General features: G+C 41.1%; 1 protein-coding gene across 1 annotated transcript in view; it reads left to right on the plus strand.

The window, feature by feature from the left end:
* RUG2 (Regulator of chromosome condensation (RCC1) family protein) overlaps positions 1-24,719 on the plus strand; it is a 211,656-nt gene that overhangs the window by 65,764 nt on the left and 121,173 nt on the right. The window contains exon 2 of the mRNA XM_089424286.1: positions 22,552-22,768. Within this exon, the coding sequence (XP_089280412.1) occupies positions 22,552-22,768 (217 nt within the window). The remainder of the gene's footprint in view (positions 1-22,551; positions 22,769-24,719) is intronic.

Here is a 24,719-nt window from a genome sequence, read left to right on the forward strand (position 1 = left end):
ATTTATGGCAACTGATATTTTTCTTGGATTCCTCTCTTCGAGAGGTGTAGGATTTATCTAAAGATCATCCGATTCCGACATGTATTACAATTTGTCAAGGTCAACTAGTGACCAAATTACCCCAACTTATCCTCAATGTTGCATTATAAATTGAAGAGGTCTTCAAGTCATTTTGACACACTCATCTCTCTTGTGATCTCTCTCTCCACTCGTTTGGGTTTGGTGGAAAGAGAGGCCTAGAGGGAGGCCCTAACCACAGTCCTAAAGGAGGTGAACTAGCCGCAGTCCAAGCAAGGAGACTTAGCCATAGTCCATGAAGCCTAGCCGCAGTTGAAAGGAGAAGACCTAGCAATTGTCTTGTGAGGAGGTCTGGCTGCAGTTAAAGGAGACCTATTTGCTGTCTAAAGGAGCTTCAATATGCAGCGCTAATCTGCAGTCACAAAGAAGACTTATTAAAGCCCTAGTTGCAGACTAACTAGCCCTAGCCACAGTCAAAGGGAAGGCTCCTATATGCTGTCAAAGGAGGCTCTAACCCGCAGTTAAAGATGGCTCTAATCCGCTGGCTAGAGGAATTGTAAACGGAAGTTAAGGAAGGTCCTTGAAGAGGCCCTAAGCTACAACCAAGAAGAACCCTAGCCATAGCAAAGAGAGACCCCAATCCCCAAATAAGAAGAAAACTTGACAACATAAATAAGCCTAGAAGGTTCGGTAACAACATGGTAAATGAAGCATGGTGACAACGCAGTGTAGAGACTGTTCCCGAGGACTGTTTATAAGGATGGCAAACCACAGACATATTACATTGAAGAAATCTGTCCTAGACCAAGATCAGATTAGCATATTCAGATTGGGTCAAGTCCTTGTAGGACTAAATTTTGTTGTGTTGATATTATTGATTGTTGATTGAAGACCATAGGCCATACTTGCTACTGGGCTAGGCCGTAGGCCATAGCCAGCAGCAAAGATTGTTCCAAGGATTGCACAAGTCGGACTTGAAAGCGTGACAGTGATGGAGCCGCGCCTCAAAGGCCTGCATTGTTGACTGTGTGAAGGAAAAGAACTGAATGTTGATGCCCTAAATCATAAAGCTGTGACAGCTAGTGCAACAAGAACACAATATCATTCTCGAAGATGTATTGGGTCAATGTATCTATGTTTTGACTTAGCTTGATGTGCATCCTGTTCTGAGGAAGATTATGTCCTGGTTGACCAACATCGACTTCTTTGGTCAAGACTTTATTATTGCTGTCATAAAATCTCAGATTTGTATATTTGTACTATCTCTCTCTCTGCTGAACTATTGAAGACTAAAGAAGATTTGATCAAGGGTTTCCCCACATTGGGGTTTGTCCCTTGTTGGTGCCACATCTTGTGTCCTCTTGTCTTGGCTTGTCTTCTACTATTTATGTTTATGTTCTATCTGCACTTTACTATCATGTTGATGTGATTGCTAATCGGAATATTGACATTGGGCTAATATGAAAAATTGAAGTAAATTGCTCTAAGCATAGAGCATACCTAAATTTAACATGGTATCAGAGGTGAGGTGAAGACAAAGCCCAAGCAAGAGTGAAAGTGCAATCACCGAAGACAATTGGAAAGGACAAAAGGCTCAATGGGTTCCTCATCCCACTTTCCGGCTGAAGACAAGCTCCGTGAAAGTCTGACTATCACGGATGGAAGATGTCTCTTGATCTGACATTGGAAGAACGAGAACTGTTGGATTATGTGAAGGGTAATATCCTTGAGCCTCCATCAAATGCACCGGCTACTACAAAGAACAAGTACACCAAGGGGGAAGTCAAAGCGAAGAAGATTATCAGAGACTCCATTGACAAGCGTCTGGTGGCTTACATCTCCGATCTAAATACCTCCAAGGAGATCTATGACAGATTGGTAAGCATGTTCAAGGTTAGTGATGCAAATCAAATTTTATTTCTCAAAAATAAGCTGAAGGATATTAAGAAGGGCAAAGACAAGGGTATTCAATCCTAATTCTTAAGGATCAGTAAGATCAAGAATGATCTTCTATCGACTGGAGAAATCATATCTAACAGGGAATTGACTATCACTACTCTTGGAGGGCTCCCACCTGAGTGGTATATATTTAGAACCATTATTCTCAATAATGATCGAATTCCAGGGTTTGAAGAATTGATGTCGAGATGCATTCAAGAAGAAACCAGGATGGTGGAGCAAGAGATGCCCTTTAATAGAAGTAACCCTACTGCATTCTCCGCTCATTCCAGAAGGAGAAACAATGCAGGGTCTAAAGGTCATTTCCATGGAAAGCTTGGATCTAAGGGAGGAAGGAAAGGCAGATGCTTTGCTTGCAATAAGTTTGGCCACTATGCAAGGGAATGTCCAAATAGAAGGGACACATCACATGATTATGATCACAATCATTCCAGGGGCTAATTCAATGATCGAAGGAATGACAGGTACAATGGAAAAGGAAAAAGAAATGTAGGACATCAAGGAAATGGTCGACTCTCCAAGAAAGCAAGGAACTCCAGGTATGAAGAATCAAATATTGTTTTGGATAAGCAAAAGGAGTATTATCTTATATTGACCCTCTCCACTACCTCTCCTCCAGACTCTTTGGGAAATTGGCTTATTGATAGTGGTGCTTCAAGGCACTTCACTGGATACAAGGAAGCACTCTTTAATCTGATAGAGAAGGAAACAAACTTGAAGATTATTCTTGGAGACGATGCCACCTATCCTGTAAAGGGTGTATGGAATGTTACTCTTCAATTGGATCAGGGTAACTCGATCATTTACAAGAAATTCTTTATGTACCCGATCTCAAGAAGAACTTGGTGTCCATTTGAGCCATGGAAGACAAAGGTTACAGGGTGGCATTCATCGATGGAAAGGTATGTGTTTGGAAAAGGAATTTTAAAGATGCTTTTACTCTTGGGTTCAGGGTTGGCACTTTGTATTAAGTTGCAGGAAATCCATTGGGGACCATGTCGTGTGACACATCTCTTCAATGGCACTGGAGGTCTGTCCATCTTCATTGTATGGCCCTACTCGATGTGAGACAGATGGTGACAGGGATGCCTGAGTTCAAAGAAGAGCATGAAGGTATATGTCCAGGATGTACCGAGGGAAAATTTACAAGTAATAGCAAGACCACAAATATGGAACAACCTGAGGGGTTTGAGGTTCATGATCAGGAATCTCATGCATGCAGGTTGAAGAAAGCTCTCTATGATTTAAAGCAAGCACCCCGGGCTTGGTATAAGAGGATTGATAGCTATCTGATGAAGCTGAGATTCACTAGGAGTGAAGCCGATCCAAACCATTGCTTTAAGTTTGTGGATGATAGATCTCTCATACTGGTACTTTATGTGGACGACCTCTTTATGACAGGTGTAGACCCTCTCATTTACAAAAGTAAGAGGGAGTTGGATTCCGAATTTGGAATGGTGCACTGCAAGCCTGTGACTGCCTTGATGGAGCTTAACTTGAAGAAGTTATGCAGTAGTGATGCCAAACCTGAATTGAGGAATGCCTCTGAGTTTCGTCAACTCATAGTAGTATTGATGTTCTTGGTGAACTCCCGTTCGGATATATGTTTTGCAGTTAGTATGTTGAGCCAACATATGGCTGAGCCTCATCACTCACATTGGATTGGTGCCAAGAATCTTCTAAGATATCTTTGGGGCACAATCACTCATGGATTGAGATACACTACCGGAGCTATGAGGCTGCATTGTTATTTTGATGCTGATTGGGCAAGCAATGTGGAGGATCGCAAAAGCACTTCTGAGCGCTGTTTCTCTTTGGGTTCTGCTTCGATATCCTGGATGAATAGGAAGCAGAAGTCGGTTTCTTTGAGCACCGCTGAGGCCGGATACATAGCTACAAGTATGGTCTCATGTGAAGCTGTCTGGTTGAGGAAGCTCTTCAGTGCGCTATTTTGACACTTGCTGGATACCACTGTGATCCTCTGTGACAAACAGAGTGGTATTCGATTTATCAGAGAATCCCGTATTTCATGATCGCTCCCAGCACACAGACATCAGGTACCACTTTATTTGGAATATGGTACAGAGAGGAGAAATAAGGCTCCATCACACTGGGACTGATGTGCAGGTCGCCGATATTTAGATGAAGCCCCTTGGAAAGGTTAAATTCTTGACTTTTCGAGAACGATTGGGAGTTGTGAAGAGACCCTCTCCTGAGGGTCCTGTGTGATATGGATATTGAGCTCTGGGAGCTCCGGGGGGCTTAGGTTACTTCTCGGAGCGTTGAGAAACCATAGGGTTGTGAAAATTCTATCACTGCAACAATTGATTTATTTTACCTACTTATTTCCCGATAAGTTATTTATGAAAATCCTTTCGTAAACATTAAAATAAATTCTGCTGTAGATATCACATCGTAATACAGAAACAAACACATGCACAAGATTTAACACATCGACAAATATTTTGGACAATCAATCCCCGGAAAAACCCAATGTGGGAAAACCAGTGCAGCAAGGGAGGATTTTATTATTCAGCAATTCTTCAGTACAACTGGGTGCCAAACTAGCTTACCCAACAAAGAGAAACTTCTTCAGCACTTCCCCAGTCTCAGTGTTAGCCTGGCTGACCTCTGCGTAGCTCCCAGACCCTCTGCATCGGCACTGGGCCTCTTTGCGTCACCCAAGCAAGCCCTCCAGTGACTGTGTAGTCTGCAGCCTCTGTGTCTACCTCTCCAAACTCTGCGCTGTTCCCCTGGTGCTGTTCCCGACTCTTTGTTCCGTACTCGCTGCCTCCTGCTGCTTTCCAGACCACTAGTTTGAATTTCTCAGCTAACCCCGCTCCAGAAATCGAACTGACTGGTCTCCCTCAATGTGTTCTCCAACTGACCCTCAAGCCTCTTCTTATACTTTTCCTGTTGATCCTTCAATGACCGAGATTAAATCTCTAATCAATGGCTAAGATTAGGTTTGGCTTGATCCATGACTTTTGGAACCTTCTAACCTAGTTTTATATCAATGCCCATTAATATTTTATTTCTCTGAAGTTTAGAGTTTGGAACTCCATTAAAAATATTAATTATTTTAATATCTCCCAAACTGGTTAGAATCTGCCCAAACCTTTTCTGGGTCTTGGAGATCTCATGTGCTTTAGCCTCTCCACCAATTTTCATGGCTAGAGCACATCCGATGCTATCCCAAATCAACACTCCCTCTTAGCGAGGACTGTGCTCTAGTAATACTCCACACTGAGCATCACCGTGATATTCAGCACTGGCCCCTGTGCTGATGCTAGGCCTCCTCGCCCAACATCCTCTACACTGCTGCATCCTGTATTGCTGCCCATGGCTCTATCACTGCCACTGCTACATTTGTACTGCAGGTCCCTCTGCATTCGTGCTGCTGCTGGTCCATCTTCCCAACATTGCATCTGCACTGCAAACTCCTCCTCATCATGTTGCATCGTGCTACTGCTACTGCACTGCAACATCATACCCATTTCTGCTACTGAAATGGATTCTTTATCATCCCTATGTTATCCCTGAAATAATCAAACTTGGTTCTTCCAAGGGCCTTGGTAAGTATGTCTGCCACCTGTTCTCCTATAGGAGTGTAGCTTAACTGTACAGCTCCTCGTTAGACACAGTCTCTAACAAAGTGACACCGATATCAATATGCTTTGACCAATCGTGAAATACTGGATTCTTAGAGAGCTTGATGCAACTATGATTATCACACATGATCCTGGTCGCCTCCATCTTTCTTCTGAATAGGTTCACCAACAGTTTTCTAAGCCATATGGCCTTGCACGAAGCTGTGCTTGCGGCCATATATTCTGCCTCAGCTGAGCCTAGAGCCACGGATCTCTGTTTCCTACTGCACCAGGGGGTCATTCCTAATCCAATGTTGAAACAGTACCCAATGATACTTTTCTGATCCACTGAAATTCCTGCCCAATCCGCATCAGTTAACCCACTCAATCTGATATCCTTACCCCTGGTGTACAAGAGTCCATAATCGACTGTTCCCTGTAAATACCTGAGAACATGTTTGGCTACTGCCCAATGCGCCCTCTTTGGCTCCACCATGAATTGACTCAGGGTGTTGACAGCGTAGCAAATGTCTGGCCTGGTATTGATAAGATCCATCAGGGACCCTATGAGCTGCCTGTATAAGGTGGGATCAACATCTTTGTCTTTTGATGCATCAATCTTCTTCCAGTTGGTTATCATTGGAGTAGCCATGGGTCTACAGTCCTCCATCCTGAATCTCTTCAGGATTTCTGTAGCATATCTCCCTTGCCCAAGGAAGATCTCCCCCTTTTGCTGCCAAACTTCCAACCCCAGGAAATAATGCATTCGTCCCAAATCCTTCATGTCGAACTCTGTGGCTAGATTCTTCTTGCAGTCCCCTATGAGCCTGGATGATCCTGTCAGGAAGAGATCATCCACATATAATACTAAGATTAGAGGCTCATTCTCTACAACCAGATAGTAGAGATTTGGATCTGCGTCACTCTTGACAAATCCCATTTTCTACAAGTAGCCATCGATTCGCCCATACCACGCTCTAGGTGCCTGTTTCAGCCCATACAAGGCTTTCTTCAATCTGCATACATGAGACTTCTTCTCATGTGTCTCAAAGCCCTCTGGTTGTTCAATGTATACTTCTTCTTCTATCACACCGTTCAGAAATGATGTTTTGAGTCTTGACATCCATCTGATGAATCTCCCACCCCATCTGTGCTGCAAGAGATATCACGGTTCTAATAGATGTATACTTGGCTACCAGGGCGAAGGTCTCTTCGTAATCAATTCCTTCCTTCTGAGCATACCCCTTAGCCATAAACCTAGCTTTGTATTTCTCAACACTGCCGTTTGTAGCGTATTTAATCTTGTAGATCCATCTCGAACCTACCACTGATCTGTCTTGAGGCCTTCGCTCTACCTCCTAGACATCGTTCACCATTATGGAGTTGTACTCCTCTACCATCGCATCCAGCCAAACCTGATGTTGAGCTGCCTCCTGAAAACTAGCAAGCTCCCCATCCTGAGCTACTAATGTCTGATATCTATCTGGCTGTTTTCACTCCCTCTTATTGTTCCTTGGCGCAACGATGAAGTCCCTGCATCTCGTAGAATTTGACGAAGTTCCCTGCTCATTCTTCCTCTGCAAGTAGGTGCTTCTGTTAGCTTCTCCTCATCCTGTGATTCTTCCTGACCCGAGGAAGAATTCTTTTCTTCCGTTGGTTGAAGAGGTTTGGCCAACGGTTCCTCTTTTGACTACTCCTTGGAAGGGATTTCTCGAGATTTTCTGAAAGCCTTGTCTTCCATGAACTTCACATCTCGTCGAACTACTACCTTCCTACGCCCTGGAAGATAGATTCTGTATGCCTTAGCGTTCTCACTATATCCCACTAGATATCCTTTCTCTGCAATTTGATCCAACTTCTTCCTCTTTTCCTCGGTTATGCGGCAATGTGCTAAGCTCCCAAATATCCTGAAATGATTGACTTCAGGTGTCCTCTGTGAAGACTTTCTCTGGAGTAATCTTGCCCAATGCCTGATGAGGAATTCTATTATGAATATAGACTGCTGTGTTGCATGCTTCTGCCCACAGGATTTTGGCATATCTTGATCATACATCATGGCCCTAGCTGCTTCTACAATAGTCCTGTTCTTTCTTTTTGCTACTCCATTCTCCTCTGGATTGTAAGGAGCTCTCCACTCTTTTCTGATGCCCTCCTTAGCACAAAAACCAGTGAAGTCCTTATCGACATACTCTCCACCATTATCTGAGCGCAAAACTTTTATTTTCTTCCTAGTCAGATTCTCCACCTCTTTGAATCGACAAAAAACTTCGTCCTTGGTTTTCAGAAAATAAATCCAAGTATTCTTTGAGTGGTCATCAATGAAGTTAAGGAAGTACTTGGCACCACTAAAAGCTTTAGGGGACCTGGGTCCACAGATATCTGAGTGTATCAATCTTAGTACACTCTTGGCCTTGTTTTTGTTTCTAGGAAATGTTGCCTTGGCATACATTCCTAGAGCACATCCTCTGCATACATCATCTCGTTCCGTACTAAGATCCTGAACTCTTGTTACAGTGTTCCCGAGAATTCTCAGAGCCCCATGGTGCAAATGTCCCATTCTTCTGTGCCATATTTCGTTCAAATCCTTGTCTCCATGGCTGCCTATTAGTGCCATAGGTGATTCTAGTTGTAGTCTGTACAACTTGTTACTTTTGATCTCGATCTGCACTTTCTTTTTCCAGCTTAGGTGTTTGACGTATACTTTCTCCTTGATGAAGAAAATGACATAGCCTTTGCTTTGAAGTTGCAACACGGAAAGTAAGTTCATTCCCAATCCTGGTACATGCAGCACATTGGTAGCACTGTACCGCTCTCCCGTTTCTGTTTGAAAAACTATGGCACCCCTCCCTACTGGAGTACATTTTGCCTTGTTCCCCATGGTGATCTGAAAGTTCATCTTCTCCTCCCGATAATCTGAGAAACATTCCCGGATTCCCATCATATGCCAAGAGGCCCCATTGTCTATATACCACACCTCTGATGATGCAGAGCTAGCCACACAAGGCACTTCTTCTTCCAGCTTGGAAGCCAACATAGAGAAATCGAAATCACTTTCTCTTGTGCAATTTTCTAAAAATCTGTGCGAATCTCCTGACGTAGATGCCTCTGCATCATGGTCTCGACCCATAATTGATTTTCCCTTCCTGTCTCTAATTACTTGCTCCGATACCATGTGAAAATTCTATCACTGCAACAACTGATTTATTTTACCTACTTATTTCTCGATAAGTTATTTATGAAAATCCTTCAGTAAACATTAAAATAAATTCTGCTGTAGATATCACATCATAATACTTAAACAAACACATGCACAAGATTTAACACATCGACACAAATATTTTGGACAATCAGTCCCCGGAAAAACCCAATGTGGGAAAGCCGGTGCAGCAAGGGAGGATTTTATTAATCAACAATTCTTCAGTACAACTGGGTGCCAAACTAGCTTACCCAACAGAGAGAATCCTTCAGCACTTCCCCAGTCTCAGCGTGTTAAAATTGGCAACTAGGGCAAAACTCCATGTGGGTCATCTTATTAATGCTAGCTGATATTTTTCTTGGATCTCTCTCATTGAGAGGTGTAGGATTGATCTAAAGATCATCTGATTCCGATAAGTATTCATGGAGATATGAATTTATTTGTGTTATGGGACAATTTGTCAAGGTCGGCCAGCAACCAAATAAACCCCACTTGTGCTCAACGTTTTAGTATAAATAGAGGTGCCTTGAAAGTCATTTGGACACACATCCTCCTGGTGATCTCTTCCTCTCCACTTGTCTTTGGGTTTTGGTGGGAAGAGAGATCTAAAGAGGATACGCTGCCTAGACGATGCCCTAGATCCTAACGCTATCATGGAGGAGATTTTAACGCAGTGAAGGAAGCCTACTATACACAACGCTATTCGAGAGCCCTATTCTGCCCTATACACAACTCTAAAAGAGAAGCCCTATACACAACTCTATGGAGAGCCCTATGTTGCCCTATACACGGCTCTTTGGAGAACCCTATGCCGTCCTATACACAGCTCTATGGAGAGCCCTATGCTGCTCTATACATAGCTCTGTTGGAGAGCCCTATGCTGCCCTATACACAGCTCTATTGGAGAGCCCTACGCTGCCCTATACCTCTATGGAGAGCCCTATGCTGCCCTATACACAACTCTATTGGAGAGCCCTATGCTGCCCTATACACAACTCTATGGAGAGCCCTATGCTGCCCTATACACAACTCTATTAGAGAGCCCTACACTGCCCTATACACAGCTCTATGGAGAGCCCTACGCTGCCCTATACACAGCTCTATTGGAGAGCCCTACGCTGCCCTATACACAGCCCTATGGAGAAGCTCTATGTTGCCCTAACTGCAGTCCTCCAGGTGATATAAAGGAAGACTATTCAAGCATGCCCCAGTCACAGCCATGGAGGAAGGAAGGTCTGAAAGCGGCTTGTATGACATGGAGAAGAGTGCTGAAGGGTATACGTTGAAGTCTATCCAGCAAGGCAACATATGTTAGGACTGTGTTGATAATAGTACAGTCACTTGGATGGAGAAAACAATGATGATACATTGAAGCAGCATGATGTTGCAAGCAACAACATGTTGATAAACATTGCAGCATGATGGGTACATCAATGAAGTGTATCATAGCATAATGAGGGGCAACACAATGGTGAGGTACAACAATATGATATAGGAAGATAACACATTGGGACAACATCATGATACTTAGTGCAGCAAGTACAGCTAGCATGCCAGGGACAACAAGCATGCTAGGGACAACAAGCATGCTCAGGACAACAAGCAAGCAAGGGACAACAAGCTAGCTAGGTGCAACAAACACATAGGTCAGTATGGAAACATGGTGCAGCAATGGCACATGATGCAGTACAATGATGGGTACCATCATGATTGATGAAGCATGATGAGATGCTGCATTGTGATGATGGGTGCAACATGGTGCAACACAGTGAGGCGCAACATGATGACGAGATGCAACACGATGATAGGTGAAGGAGTCACCTTGGAGAATCAGTTGAAGCGACATGTTTTCAACTGATCTCATGTATCATCTTCTTAGAGATGATCTATGCTCTCATCTAGATAAGTCAAAGTGTTGACTTCAATTGTAAATGTACTATCTCTCTCTCTGCTGAACTATTGAAGAACATATAAGAAGAATTAATGATCCAGGTGGATGTTGGTGGCCACCCACCTATCCCACTTAGACCCCTACAACTGTTTCTTTCAGTTCTTCAGTTTCCTTAATTGTAGCACAATTTAATATTTTTTGCTAGTTTTTTCGGGTCTTGAACTTTCAGAGCTGTTTTGAGGCCCTAAACTATGTTTTTTGGGAAAACTGGGAGCAACATGGGTCTCTTCCCAAAGTTGTAGTCCTCGAATAGATCTTTCTAACTAGCTATGGTGCGCGTCAAACGGAGATTGTATGCCAAAGTTACAACTCCGGGAAGTTGATGTACCAATTTACCCAAAACGGGGCCCATAATGTGGTGCTTCATCTCCTAGGGTTAGGTTTTTGGATGTTTAGGGTTTTCCATTGTTTCTCAACAATACATAGGCCTTCGAGCCTCATTGTAAGACAGTTCAGAGGCATGTAGCCGCGACATCTCTTCTCAGAGATAAGCTACCATCGCCCTAGCTAGTTTATTTCCATTTTTGTTTGTAATCATATTTCAGTATTTTACAGTAATGAAATGAAGTATTATTTCCACCGCATCTCTGTATTTATGGTTATTTCGGTACTTTATTGCGTTCCTGTTTAAATCTAGATCAATTGATCAAGGGTTTCCCCACATTGGGGTTTGTCGTTGGCTAGCGCCACATCTTGTGTCCTCTTGTCTTGCTTGTCTTCTACGATTTATGTTTGTGTTTTATCTGCAGTTTACTTTAATGTTGATGTGTTAAAAATGGCAACTAGGGCCAAACTCCATGTGGGTCATCTTATTCATGGCTGATAATATTTTTATTAGATTCCTCTCGTCGAGAGGTGTAGGATTGATCTAATAATCATCTGATTCCGATAAGTATTTATGGAGATATGAATTAATTTTGATTATGGAATAATTATCAAGCTGGCCAGCAACTCATGTAGGCTCAGAAGCCCAACAGTCGCATCTATTCAATCATCAATAGTTGTGTATAAATACAAGAGGTCTTTTCCTCATTTGGAAACACTCATCTCATCACATCTCTCTCTCTCTCCTGCGTAGAAAAGAGGCTCTTCTCCTACTGCGCATAAAGAGATTCTTCTCTCACATGTGTGGAAGGAAGGACGCAGATTTAAGGCTACAACTGCAGATCGGAAGTTTGACCAGCGTTGACCATCTTTCTTTCTCTCTGAACTGCGCTGTAGGTGGATTTGACTCTCATCTGAAGGCCGCATTTTTTGGTGGTGGAATCAAGCCGATCCGATGGTCGGTTTGCAAGATATTGTCTGCCCTAGTTTGGCTGATCTAAGGTTTTCTACCGCTGATGTAAATCAGATTTATGTACTATTTCTCTCTGTTGAATTATTGAAGATAAAGGAAGATTTGATCAAAGGGTTTCCCCACATTGGGGTTTGTCCTTGGCTAGCCGCCACATCTTGTGTCTCTTGTCTTGGTTTGTTTTCTGTCGATCGTTTAATGTTCTATCTGCACTTTACTTTATGTACATGGAATTGCTAATCTGTGGATAATAATAAGAAAGATAAGTAAACTGCTATAATCATAGAACATACCATAACTTAACATGATGTGATTGCTAATCTGGAAAAGATATTGAGCTAACTATGAAAATTGAAATAAATTGCTCTAAGCATAGAACACACCTAAACTTAACACTACGTCAGCTTGGTTGACCTCTGCGTAGCTCGCAGACCCTCTGTGTCAGCCCCTGCCTCTCTACCTCAACACTGGGCCTCTTTGTGTCACCCACGCAGGCCCTCCAGTGACTGCGCAGTTTGCAGCCTTTGTGTCTGCCTGAGAGGCTCTGCATCTACCTCTCCAAACTCTGCGTTGTTCCCCTGGTGCTGTTCCCGACTCTCTGTTCCGTACTTGCTGCCTCCTGTTGCTTTCCAGACCATTAGTTCAAATTTCTCAGCTAACCCCGCTCCAGAAATCAAACTGACTGGTCTCCCTCAGTGTGTTCTCCAACTGACCCTCAAGCCTCTTCTTATACTTTTCCTGTTGGTCCTTCAACGACCGAGATTAAATCTCTAATCAACGACTAAGATTAGATTTGGCTTGATCCATGACTTTTGGAACCTTCTAACCCAATTTTATATTAATGCCCATTAATATTTTATTTTTCCTAAGTTTAGACTTAGGAACTCCATTAAAAATATTAATTATTTTAATATCTTCCAAATCGGCTAGAATCTGCCCAAACCATTTCTGGGCCTTGGAGATCTCATGTGCTTTAGCGTCTCCACCAATTTTCATGGCTAGAGCACATCCGATGCTATCCCAAATCAAAAAGAGTGAGTGGTTCAGCCTTCCCCTAGTGGTTTGCTATGTAGGCAGGATGAGTAGTTCATCCTTCCCCTGTTGAGATACAATCATAGGGTGAGTGGTTCAGCCTTCCCCTAGTGGTCTTTTGTGTACAGGGTGAGTGGTCCAGCCTTCCACTAGTGATTTGTTGTGTACAGGGTGAGTGGTTCAACCTTCCCCTGGGATACCCCATAGCAACATGTAGGTAGGATGAGTGGTTCATCCTTCTCCTGCTGAGACATCCTACCCATGCAGTCTGGGACTCATGGGAAGTACCTCTCATCTGGCCAATGAGTAGGGAAATGAGGATAGGGACCATAGTACTACTGATGGATGCACCGTGTACTACTGTACTCCCTATGCTAGGATGATAGTGATATGGGATCAATTGGAACTGACTTCGGGTCAGTAAGAGTGGTTTGAGACACTCTTTATTTGGAACTGATTTCAGATCAGTAAGAGTGGTAAGAGACACTCTCTTTATTTGGCACTGATTTCGAATCAGTAAGAGTGGTATGAGACACTCTTTTTATTTGGAACTGATTTCAGATCAGTAAGAGTGGTATGAAACACTCTCTTTATTTGGAATTGATTTCGGATCAGTGAGAGTGGTATGAAACGCTCTCTTTATATGGGACTGACTTCGGGTTAGTAGAGAATGGTATGATACATTCTCGGTCACTTCTTCTTTTTCATAGTTTAGCAAAGCAGAGCAGAGCAGTGTAGGGCATTGCATTGATGGCAGAGATAGTATAGACTGGCAAATGGATTAGCATATGGAGCTCTCCCTAGTTGAGAGGGAGTGTTAAAATTGGCAACTAGGGCCAAACTCCATGTGGGTCATCTTCTTTATGGCCTCTGATATTTTCTTGGATTCCTCTCCTTGAGATGTGTAGGATTGATCTAAAGATCATCCGATTCTGACATGTATTTATGGAGATATGAATTTATTCATATTATTGACAATTTGTCAAGGTCGGCCACAACCAAATTACCCCAACTTATCGTCAACGTTGCATTATAAATAGAAGAGGTCTTCAAGTCATTTTGACACACTCATCTCTCTTATGATCTCTCTCTCCACTAGTTTGGGTTTGGTGGAAAGAGAGGCCTAGAGGGAGTGCCCTAATCGTAGTCCTAAAGGAGTTGATCTAGCCGTAGTCCAAGCAAGGAGACTTAGCCGCAGTTTATGAAGCCTAGCCGCAGTTGAAAGGAGAAGACCTAGTAGCTGTCTTGTGAGGAGGTCTGGCCATAGTTAAAGGAGACCTATTTGTTGTTTAAAGGAGCTTCAATACCCAACCCTAATTCGCAGTCACAAAGAAGTCTTATTAAAGCCCTAGCTGCAGATTAACTAGCCCTAGCCATAGTCAAAGGGAAGGCTCCTATATGCTGTCAAAGGAGGTTCTAACCTGTAGTTAAAGAGGGCTCTAATCCGCTGGCTAGAGGAACTCTAAACGGTAGTTAAGGAAGGTCCTTGAAGAGACCTTAAGCTACAACCAAGAAGAACCCTAGCCGTAGCAAAGAGAGACCCCAATCCCTAGATAAGAAGAAGACTCAACAACATAAATAAGCCTGGAAGGTTCGGTAACATCATGGTAAATGAAGCATGGTGTCCTGAGGACTGTTTGTAAGGTTGGAAAACCACAGTCATAGTACATTGAAGAAATCTGTCCTAGACCAAGATCAGATCAACATATTCAGATTGGGTCAAGTCCTTGTAGGACTAAATTCTACTGCATTGATATTAGTGATTGCTGATTGAAGACCATAGGCCATGCTTGCTGCTGGGCTAGGCCGTAGGCCATAGCCAGCAGCAAAGATTGTTCCAAGGATTGCACAAGTCAGACTTGAAAGCGTGACAGTGGTGGAGCCGTGCCACGAAGGCCTGCATTGTTCACTTTGTGAAGGAAGAGAACTAAATGTTGATGTCCTAACTCATAAAGCTGTGACAGCCAGTGCAACAAGAAGACAACATCATTCTGGAAGATGTATTGGGTCAATGTATCTATGTTTTGACTCAGCTTGATGTGCATCTTGTTCTGAGGAAGATTATGTCCTGGTTGACGAGCATTGACTTCTCTAGTCAAGAATTTACTATTGCTGTCATAAAATCTCAAATTTGTATATTTGTACTATCTCTCTCTCTGCTGAACTATTGAAGACTAAAGAAGATTTGATCAAGGGTTTCTCCACATTGGGGTTTGTCCCTCGTTGGTGCCACATCTTGTGTCCTCTTGTCTTGGCTTGTCTTCTACTGTTTATGTTTATGTTCTATCTGCACTTCACTATCATGTTAATGTGATTGCTAATCTGAATATTGACATTGGGCTAATATTAAAAATTGAAGTAAATTGCTCTAAGCATAGGGCATACCTAAATTTAACAAGCGTGAGTAAATGAAGAGGTGAGTCGCCATATTTCTCCATTTTCAAATGCTTTTGAAGCCTTAAAGAAGTTGAAGGAATTGTATGACTCACACTCTGAACTTGAAGTTGTTCAATTGATGATCAATTTGTTCAATCTTGAGTTGAAAAATGATGACCCTCTTGCCTTAGCATCAGAAGTAAGATCCATTATGCATGACATAAAAGCCACTGGTGTTGAAATAGATATTCCTCTCATAGCTTATGTCAAGGCACTATATCCCACTTATTCACATTATCTTGAGTCATTGCAAGCAAGTGGCAACCTTAAGGAGATTACCTTTGACTCCCTTGAGAAGAAATTTGATGAAAAAGAGAAGGATTTTAGGTTGAAGACAACTCCTCAGTGTTCTGAAGAAGCTGTGTGCCTTGCATGGAATGAGAAGAATCATGCACAAGATTCTTTTAGAGGAAGAGGTGGTCGAAGAGGAAGAGGAAGGAGGAGTTTTAGAGGTAGGTGCGACAGACAGTTCTAAGGATAAAAGTCTGTTCTTTATTGCATACGATGGAATAGAGATGGACATGATGCTTCTACATGTAAACTACCTTGGGACAAAATTGAGCAGGAAAGAAATGAAGGAAAAGGTAAAACAACTGACAAGGGGAAAGGTAAAGCACCTGAATCTGCTCACTATGTTGTGGCACATTGCAACATTGGAATAACTGAAGACTTATTCACTGCTTCACTTGCTTCATGGATGGATGATTGGTTGCTTGATTCAAGAGCAACTTGCCACATGACTTTAAGGAGAGATTTCTTTGAATAGTTCATTGATAATGTTGATGGAGCAGTATACTTTGCAGACAAGTCAAAATTCAAGCCATTAGGGCTTGGCACCATCAGGATCAAATTGCCTAGTCTTCTAGAATTTCTTCTACATGACATTCTATACCTCCCGGAGTTGAGGAGAAACTTGTTGTCTTTGGTCCACATTCGCCAGCAAGGACACTCCATTCATATATTTGATGGCAAGGTTGAGGTCAGAAAAGCATCAGATCACTCACTTGTCATGACGGGGATAGAAGAAGAAAGACTTCTGAAGCTGCAAGGAACCTCTGCTCATGCACAAAACTTCTCATATAGTTCTCACTATGATGAAGGTACATTTCCATCAAGTCTTTTATGGCATGCTAGATTTGGACACTTGAACTATGACAACCTTCGTTTGTTGAAGAAAAATGGTGTTACTGGTTTGCCTACTATTCCTAGGAAGCTTAAGCAATGTGATGCTTGTATTCTTGGAAATCACAACAAACAGTCTTTTCATGATTCTCATTCTAGAGCACATAGAAAACTTGAACTCATTCATTCTGATTTGTGTGGCCTAATGCCTGTTCCTTCTACAAATTGTAATTAATATATGATGTCATTTATTGATGACTACACCAGAATGTGTTGGGTTTATTTATTGAAGAACAAATCTAAAGCTTTTGAAACATTCAAGAACTTTTATGCATGGATTGAAAATGATGCACAATCTCATATTGGTGGTATTCACACTGATAATGGAAAAGAATACATTTCAAATGAATTTGAAAACTATCTTCGCTAGTATGAGATCAAACATCAAACAACTGTGTCCTATAATCCCCAACAAAATGGTGTAGCTGAAAGAATGAACATGACAATCTTAAATATGGTACGTTCCATGGTGTTTTTCAAGAATGTTAAGTTGATGTTTTGGGCTGATGCAGTTCTATGTGCTGTATATATAAAAAATAGTCGTCCATCTAACGCTATCAAAAACTAACGCAGCCTTAGCCGCAAATATTTACAATATGCATACAAATGCATGTCATATTCATGTCCCAGGAATTTCCATCTCATACTTAGGAAAAACTCTCGTAAATCAAGGTTTAATGTTCCTTCACTAACTTTATGCAGAAACGTTTGATTTAATTATCCAAAGTCTAAACTCTAATAAACCTTTGAGCGGAAACTATACCCCTTCAATATCTTTGGTTAACTCGTATTACCCGCGCTTATCAACCACACCATGGTCTTTAGACTTTGGCTAAACTTAACTTAACCCATAATATATTTATTCCGCTTTATTTCTATTAAACTCTCGTATAATAGAAATTATACATAAACCATTTAACCCTTCATTACCTTACCATTTTACCGATTCACACAACTTTGCACATTTACTGATGCTCAACCTGCGCTTCAAATCTGCACTATTGATTTCTTCCTTCAGATCCAATGGCTATCGTGTCGTCCGCTCATCAACTAACCCGGACAATCTCTACCGTTGATTTTCTCCATCCGATCCAACGGCTGTCGCGTCACCTGCTCAACTTTTGTGCGGCCAAATCTCCATTGTAGATCAATCCTGCTTGATCCAACAAATATCGTGCAATCTCGCGCTCCAACTAGCATGACCGATAAAATTTCGGAAGCACGCGAGAAAAGTTGTTTTGCTGTGCTATGTGGCGCCTCCACATTTTATCGCGTAGAATTTTGAAATACCACTTACAACCTTTAGGCTGCGCGAGATACCACTTCCGCCTTTGGAAAACTGCCCACGTGCTCAAATCAAAACCTTTAAGGAAGACACTTAACCAAAAGTTTAGTGCTTAATCTTAGTATTAAACCTCAATGCTAACGCGTAGTTTACTCTTCTCCATTCCTCTTCCGTCGTTGTTATCCATCGATCTGGCCGATCCGACGGTTCCCGTGCTTTGCTGTTTAATTCTTTCTACGTCGTTGATCTTCCGTTTGACTCCTTCCTGAGCTTAATTACAGTCCATCATTGGAACTGTTTAACCTCCAATTTTCTATGTACGCTGTCTCGGCTCTTTGTCCTTCTCGATTTCGTTTGCACACACATATCTTATGCAAAAACACTTCGTTTATAAATAATTACAATTTAATCACATATGTACTCTACACAGGTTTGAAATCGAATTTCTATATTCATAAACAAGTATTTACACAGTTTCTTCTCTCAGGCCTGATTTCCAATATCAGTGGCCTCTGTTTCCCTATCTGCCGTAGGCTTACAATCAAACTCTATCTAATCTCTGACTCTCTAACTAACTAACTAACTAACTAACTCTTTCTATGCCTTTTAGGCTTACATTTATACAAAAGGTTCTATAACCCATTTCGGTTTAGATCCTTAATAATTTCAACTAAACCCTAAGAATCTTCTCAATCCCATAAATCATGAACTAATTCCTAATTTAAGACCTACAATTAATTTCCAAATCTATCAATCCCTATGAACTCTCAACTATCCTGATTCTCTCATGTTCCCCTTCATTCGAGAACATTTACAATATGCCTCTCAATACTTAATTAGATCCTACTCTCATAAAATCACTCAGAAACATTAGAATTACATTAATTTGATGCATAAGAAACCAACTTCCTTGAAACACAAGACCCCCTATGTCTACTATAATACAATGATATTTCTGAGCTGAATGCTCTTGCATCAAAAACAAGACTCCCTATGAAATGTGGTATGGCCACATTCCTTCGGTGAGGCATCTCAAGGTTTTTGGTTCCATCTGTTATGCCTTGATACCTAATAGAGAAACAAACTCGGTGCAAGGAGTCACAAGTGTATCTTCTTGGGGTTTTCAAATACCTCCAAAGCATACCATCTCTATGATGAAGTGAACAATAAGTTTATAATATCTAAAGATGTGATCTTTCTTGAATCTTCCAAGACTGACAATGTTGTTGAGCGACAACTTCATCGCTTGGATAGATTCAGACATGCAAAGTCTTTTTAAGAATTTGATAATGGGATTCCACATCTTGAAGGGAGGATTCCTATACTGGATCAATCCGTGGAATCTTCTTCTGAAGCACTCTCTCCCCCACTTGAAGCTCTAGTCACTGATGACACTTTGAGTGACGTGATTGACAAAATTGGGCGACTAAATCTTGATTTAGCTCCATCTCAGTCAATTGAGCAGCCTGGTCCATCTCAGAAAGGTCCTCCAAAATGGTTGACAAAGACACTTGAAAGTGTTCATACTGATGAGGTTGGAAAGACAGGAACAAGAAGCTCAACCAGACAAAATGGAGGTGATGTAGACGATTTTGATTCACCTATTGATATGGATGTTTCTTATGATTGTGAATTGAATTTGTCTATAGATTTTGAACCAACTTCCTTCAAAGAAGCTACTTCTCATGATGAATGGAAATAAGCGATGCAAAAAGAATATGACGCTTTGATAAAGAATGGCACCTGGGAGCTGGTTGATCCTCCATTGGGAACCAAACCAATAGGTTGCAAGTGGGTCGTCAAGAACAAGTATAAAGAAGATGGTTCACTTGACAAGAATAAAGCTAAGCTTGTGGAAGAAGGTTTTGCACAGAATGAAGGGGTTGACTATGAGGAGACTTTTGCCCCCACAACAAAATGGGCTACCATCCAAACACTCTTTGCCTTGGCAGCTCAGAACGGTTGGAAAGTCCATCAAATGAATGTAAAAAATACTTTCTTGAATGGAGATTTGAAAGATAATGTTTTTATGTCCCAACCAGAAGGATTTGTTGTGAAAGGTCAAGAACACAAAGTATGCAAGCTTGTAAAATCCTTGTATGGCCTCAAGCAAGCATCGCGAGCTTGGTATGAGAAGTTAACTGAGCATCTTCTGAAATTCAACTTCAAACATTATGATCTTGATGATGCAACTTTGTTTGTCAAGAAAGTTGGCAAAACAATTTTATATCTTGTGGTGTATGTAGATGATCTTCTGATGACAGGGAACAACGAGAGCTACATTGCGTCCATAAAGAAGGAATTGAGGAAAGGTTTTGAAATGATAGATTTGAGCTATGTTCACTACTATCTTGGTATTGAAGTAACTCAACATCCGAAGTTTATATTCCTCTCTCAGAAGAAGTACATTGGAGATCTTTTAAACAGGTTTGGCATGGTTGAGTGCAATCCTTTGACTCCTCCAGTGGAACAGAACTTAAAACTCACATCCATTGAAGGAAAAGAATTTGAGGATGCAACGAAGTATAGACAGCTCGTAGGAAATCTCCACTACCTAACTACTACCAAATCAAACATTTCATTTGTTGTTGGAATCCTCTCTAGGTTTATGCAAAAGCCTTGTGAGAGTCATTGGTCTACTGCAAAAAGAGTTCTACAGTACTTGAAGGGAACTCAAGACTTTGGACTTAAGTATACACATGTGGGTGACTTCAGTTTGATTGGATACTTTGATTCAGACTTCAATGGAGATAAAGAAACTAGGGTATCTACTTTAGGTTATGTTATGAGTCTTGGATCAGAAATTGTCTCTTGGAGGTCATGCAAACAATCAGTTCCAGCAGATTCCACAACTGAGGCAAAATATGTGGTAGCAGCTGAAGTAACAAAGGAAATTGTGTGGCTCAAGAAAATTCTGGAAGATTTGTAGGAGAAACAAGTGCATTCAACTCCTCTTTTGATTGACAACACTTCTGCAATAAAGTTGGCCAAGAACCCAAAGTTCCATGATCAAACGAAGCACATCAATACAAAATACCATCTGATTCGACATCATGTTGAGGCCAAGACAATCCACCTATGCCATTGTTCCACAAATGAGCAGATTGCAGACATCTTCACCAAAGCGCTTGGAAGAGAAAAGTTTGAAAGATTCAAAATGATGCTTGGACTCACCAACATCCCTTCAGATTAAGGGGGGGAATGTTGACACCTAATCTTTGGGATTAGGTAAATCCATGTAAATATTGTAAATAACAAAATAAAGAGAATTGGAAGACGAAGAGACACTGGGAGATGAAACCCAATAGTTTCCTTCTCCATGTATATATCCATGTTCCATCTTAATGCAAAGCACAATGAAATTCGTGGAGTTACTCCTGGTTTGACAATTTTCTCCTAGGGGGTTACCCATTTTGGTGGGTAACACCCCTCACATCCACCTTGACTGTAGATGATCTCTATAAGATGTTTAAAACAAGCCATAGAGATGGGATTAGCCTTGTAATGGAATTTAGAAGGATTGGCCATGAGCAACTGTAATGGTCTATGGAAACCACCTAAATAAAATGAATTTTTTTTATTTTACCTAGATCATTAAGGAAGTCTACTGAAAATACAAATGTTATCTCATCACAAATTTTGGCTCATCATGATACATCACAAAGATCTTTGTGAAGGCACAACTGATCATGGAACATTGGGGTTGGACATCATAAAAAATGTGCACAGAATCAATTTAGATGCTGGGACAATATGGGGAAAAGATATGGCTACTCTGATGCAAATCTGAGGGTAACAGAGCCCTCATTTTGTTTCAAATACCTGTTATTTTTTTTTTAATTTTTTGAATTTCAAATACATATTTTTGAAATATCTGGATTTGTTTAGAAGGCATAATGTGAATTAAGGTGGATGAATAAATAAATAATTTAGACACATTTAAAATTATGTCATTAGGTTAAGTCTGTTAAAGGTAATTAATCTAGTAAATTAAGCATACTGTACAGAATAACCTTTATAATTTGGCTGGAGCATAGCTTTTAGTTGCCTATGTGGGATGATATTGCCTCTAATTTGTTGATTTTCTATTTTCAATTCTTTTTATGCTTATAAATTTTTAGGCAAAATATATTTATATTGTGTTTCGTATCCTTGATAATCAACATCCTGCATATTCTTTGATGTGAAACGTGACTGTCAGTCTTGTGCCTGATGTACTGAGCGCATAAATCTGTAGGGAATAAAGTCAAGTGGGGTAGATTTTGCATGATGTATTAAAATCTTAAGAAACCAGGGTAAACAACAGGTTTATGAAACTAAACACATTTTTCCATCATAAATCATGTGTCAGAATTGATGTCAATATTTTTTAATTGTTTTAGCCTACAACTAATAAAATCTGTCGGCTAATCTAAAAGTATATTATCTATATCTTAAATTTTAGTAGCACAACAAAATAATTTATGTTCAGTAGAAAGGTACATCACCAGTACACAGATGAATTTCAGTCCATATTGTGCTTGTTGAGGGTTTCATATAGCAGCTAATTAACATGTTTCCACATGTAGTCTATTTTATCTGATCCATGTTAAGTTTGCTTGCTTGCAGAGAGAGTTGGAGCCAACCCAAAATAGTACAAGGCTTGCATAATGTGGAGGTTATAAATGCAGCTGCTTCAGGTGTTGTTTCAATGGCAATTGGCAAAGATGGTGCTTTATGGGCTTGGGGCAAATCTAAGAGAGGTCAACTTGGCCTTGGTAAAGGAGTAACAGAAGCTTTGGTTCCCCAACGGGTTGAAGCTCTTGCTGGGGAAGAAATAGTGCAGGTGCATAGGTATTGATGCTTTGGGCTATCTATAATAGAAGGACAAACTGAAGACATAATTTCTTGAATACATGGGCACCTACCAGTTTTTATCTTCCAATGTGCTATTTGCTTTGCTTTTGTTTGGAAAGTACGTACTTAGTATGTTAAACCTTCTCACAAGTTCTTCTTTATATTGAAATTTTGAATTGTGCTATGCTTACTCAAGTTGTAATTCTTATTCCAACTTTTTTTGGTGTCACTATGTTCCACACTGTTTTCTATATTAGTTTACACTTATCTTGCATGGATAAGCCTTCCTTGCCTTTTGTTACACCTCATATTGTATGAGGTTCCATTTTATGATTTTCATCACATTGATGAAGATTTGCTACTGCTTTATTGTGTTGAATTTTGTAACTATGGTTGGTCTTCATAATTATTATTTTTTTCCCTTAAATGCATTTGTAAAGAATGTTCTTCATGTTTGGGTCAAAAGAAAAAAATTGTAAAGCATGTTCTTCATACTCTTTTCAAAAAGAAGGAAATTTGAATTTCTGGCTCCAAAAGAAGCCAAGTGGCCTCCTCCTAGTGAAGTTGGGCCCTTCAAGTTATCAATTCGGCTCTGTCAAGAGAGGCACCCATTCGGCCTATTACATCTCTATATATATGAGGCATCGACCCCTTCTCAAGCACCATTTCGGATCTTATTATAAAGATATAATATCTTCTATTGAGGCATGCAAAGGAGGCAAGAAAGGCAGACAAAAACCAAGACTTGATGAAGGATGAATTTATCTCTCAAGTGCAGGACCGAATCTCTATGGAATCCCTCTGTTGGAGAATGAACCTCTATAGTGTAGGACCGAATCTTTGTAGCCCTCTGTGTTGGACAAATCTCTATTGGATCAAACATCTATAAAGGTAATGTTACTCGCCACTTTGTGGGTGATATCCATAGGAGAAAATTTTCTCGTAGATGGTCCTCAGTCGGCAGCCAACAACCCCTTATAGCCACCAGATAATTTGATGTGCCATATTCCTCGCCACCTGAGCCAACCATGTGGTCCCTCGCTCATCTGTTATGATTGTATGTTTGAAGGTGGGCCTTCCAACCCTAAAGGTATGGCTTTTCATTGTGTAGTTGGGTATTTTTGTTTACTTATCATGGACACTTTTGGGCATGGATTAGTGGGGGGATTCGGCGGAAAGAGTGGGCTAGGTCTATACTCTTGTCTCCTCTGCCCAATTTAATGGTTAACCTTGTATCTTAGTCCCGTTGAATCTCCTTTATTGGCTACTAAGCTTTAGGAGTCGCACTACATGGGAAACCCTGTTTATGGTTGCATGGTCCCGTTTGCCAATACCATATACATCACTCCCCTTCTGCTCATTACAACCCCATTCATCATTTTCCCCATCTAGGTCCACAAGGAGTTAACTTCCCCCTCCCCTTGTCTACACCTTGGGTCGGGCCTAGAATGATGCAGCTAAAAAGAAAGGAAAAAGCATAATTTGGCTACTCTCAACAGGCAATGTACCATAAAATGCAAAAGATGGTTTGGACATACAAATTTAGCATGTGGGTAAAAGCTAAACATGAGCTCTGTCCCTATCATTATGGCCATCACCCTAGTTCCTAGGGCCCCTCATATTGGCCCCTTACATCGTTAAGGAACCCATGATTGTCCGAACCCCTAGTGGGTGATGAGTTGCCCCACCTTAAGGGGGGAATCACTGTTATATCCCACACATCATGCTCTTATCCCCTAGAACCCCGAGTAGTTATGAAGAAAAATCAATCAAAGGCAAAAGGCATGTGAAGAAGGATGGAAAAACAAGGGTTGGGATAACTCATGTACCACAATTGCTCCCTCCTACATTCATATACCTAACTGTGGGCTTACCCTATCATGGCTGTCCTTGTACTGTGGCATGTGGCTTGGAGCCTTTTCTTGATGCCCCACTTCATT

Source organism: Pinus tabuliformis, chromosome 4_2 (genome assembly GCF_031772625.1).
Source record: "Pinus tabuliformis cultivar Carrire ecotype Pingquan chromosome 4_2, CPIR1, whole genome shotgun sequence".
Classification (NCBI taxonomy): domain Eukaryota; kingdom Viridiplantae; phylum Streptophyta; class Pinopsida; order Pinales; family Pinaceae; genus Pinus; species Pinus tabuliformis.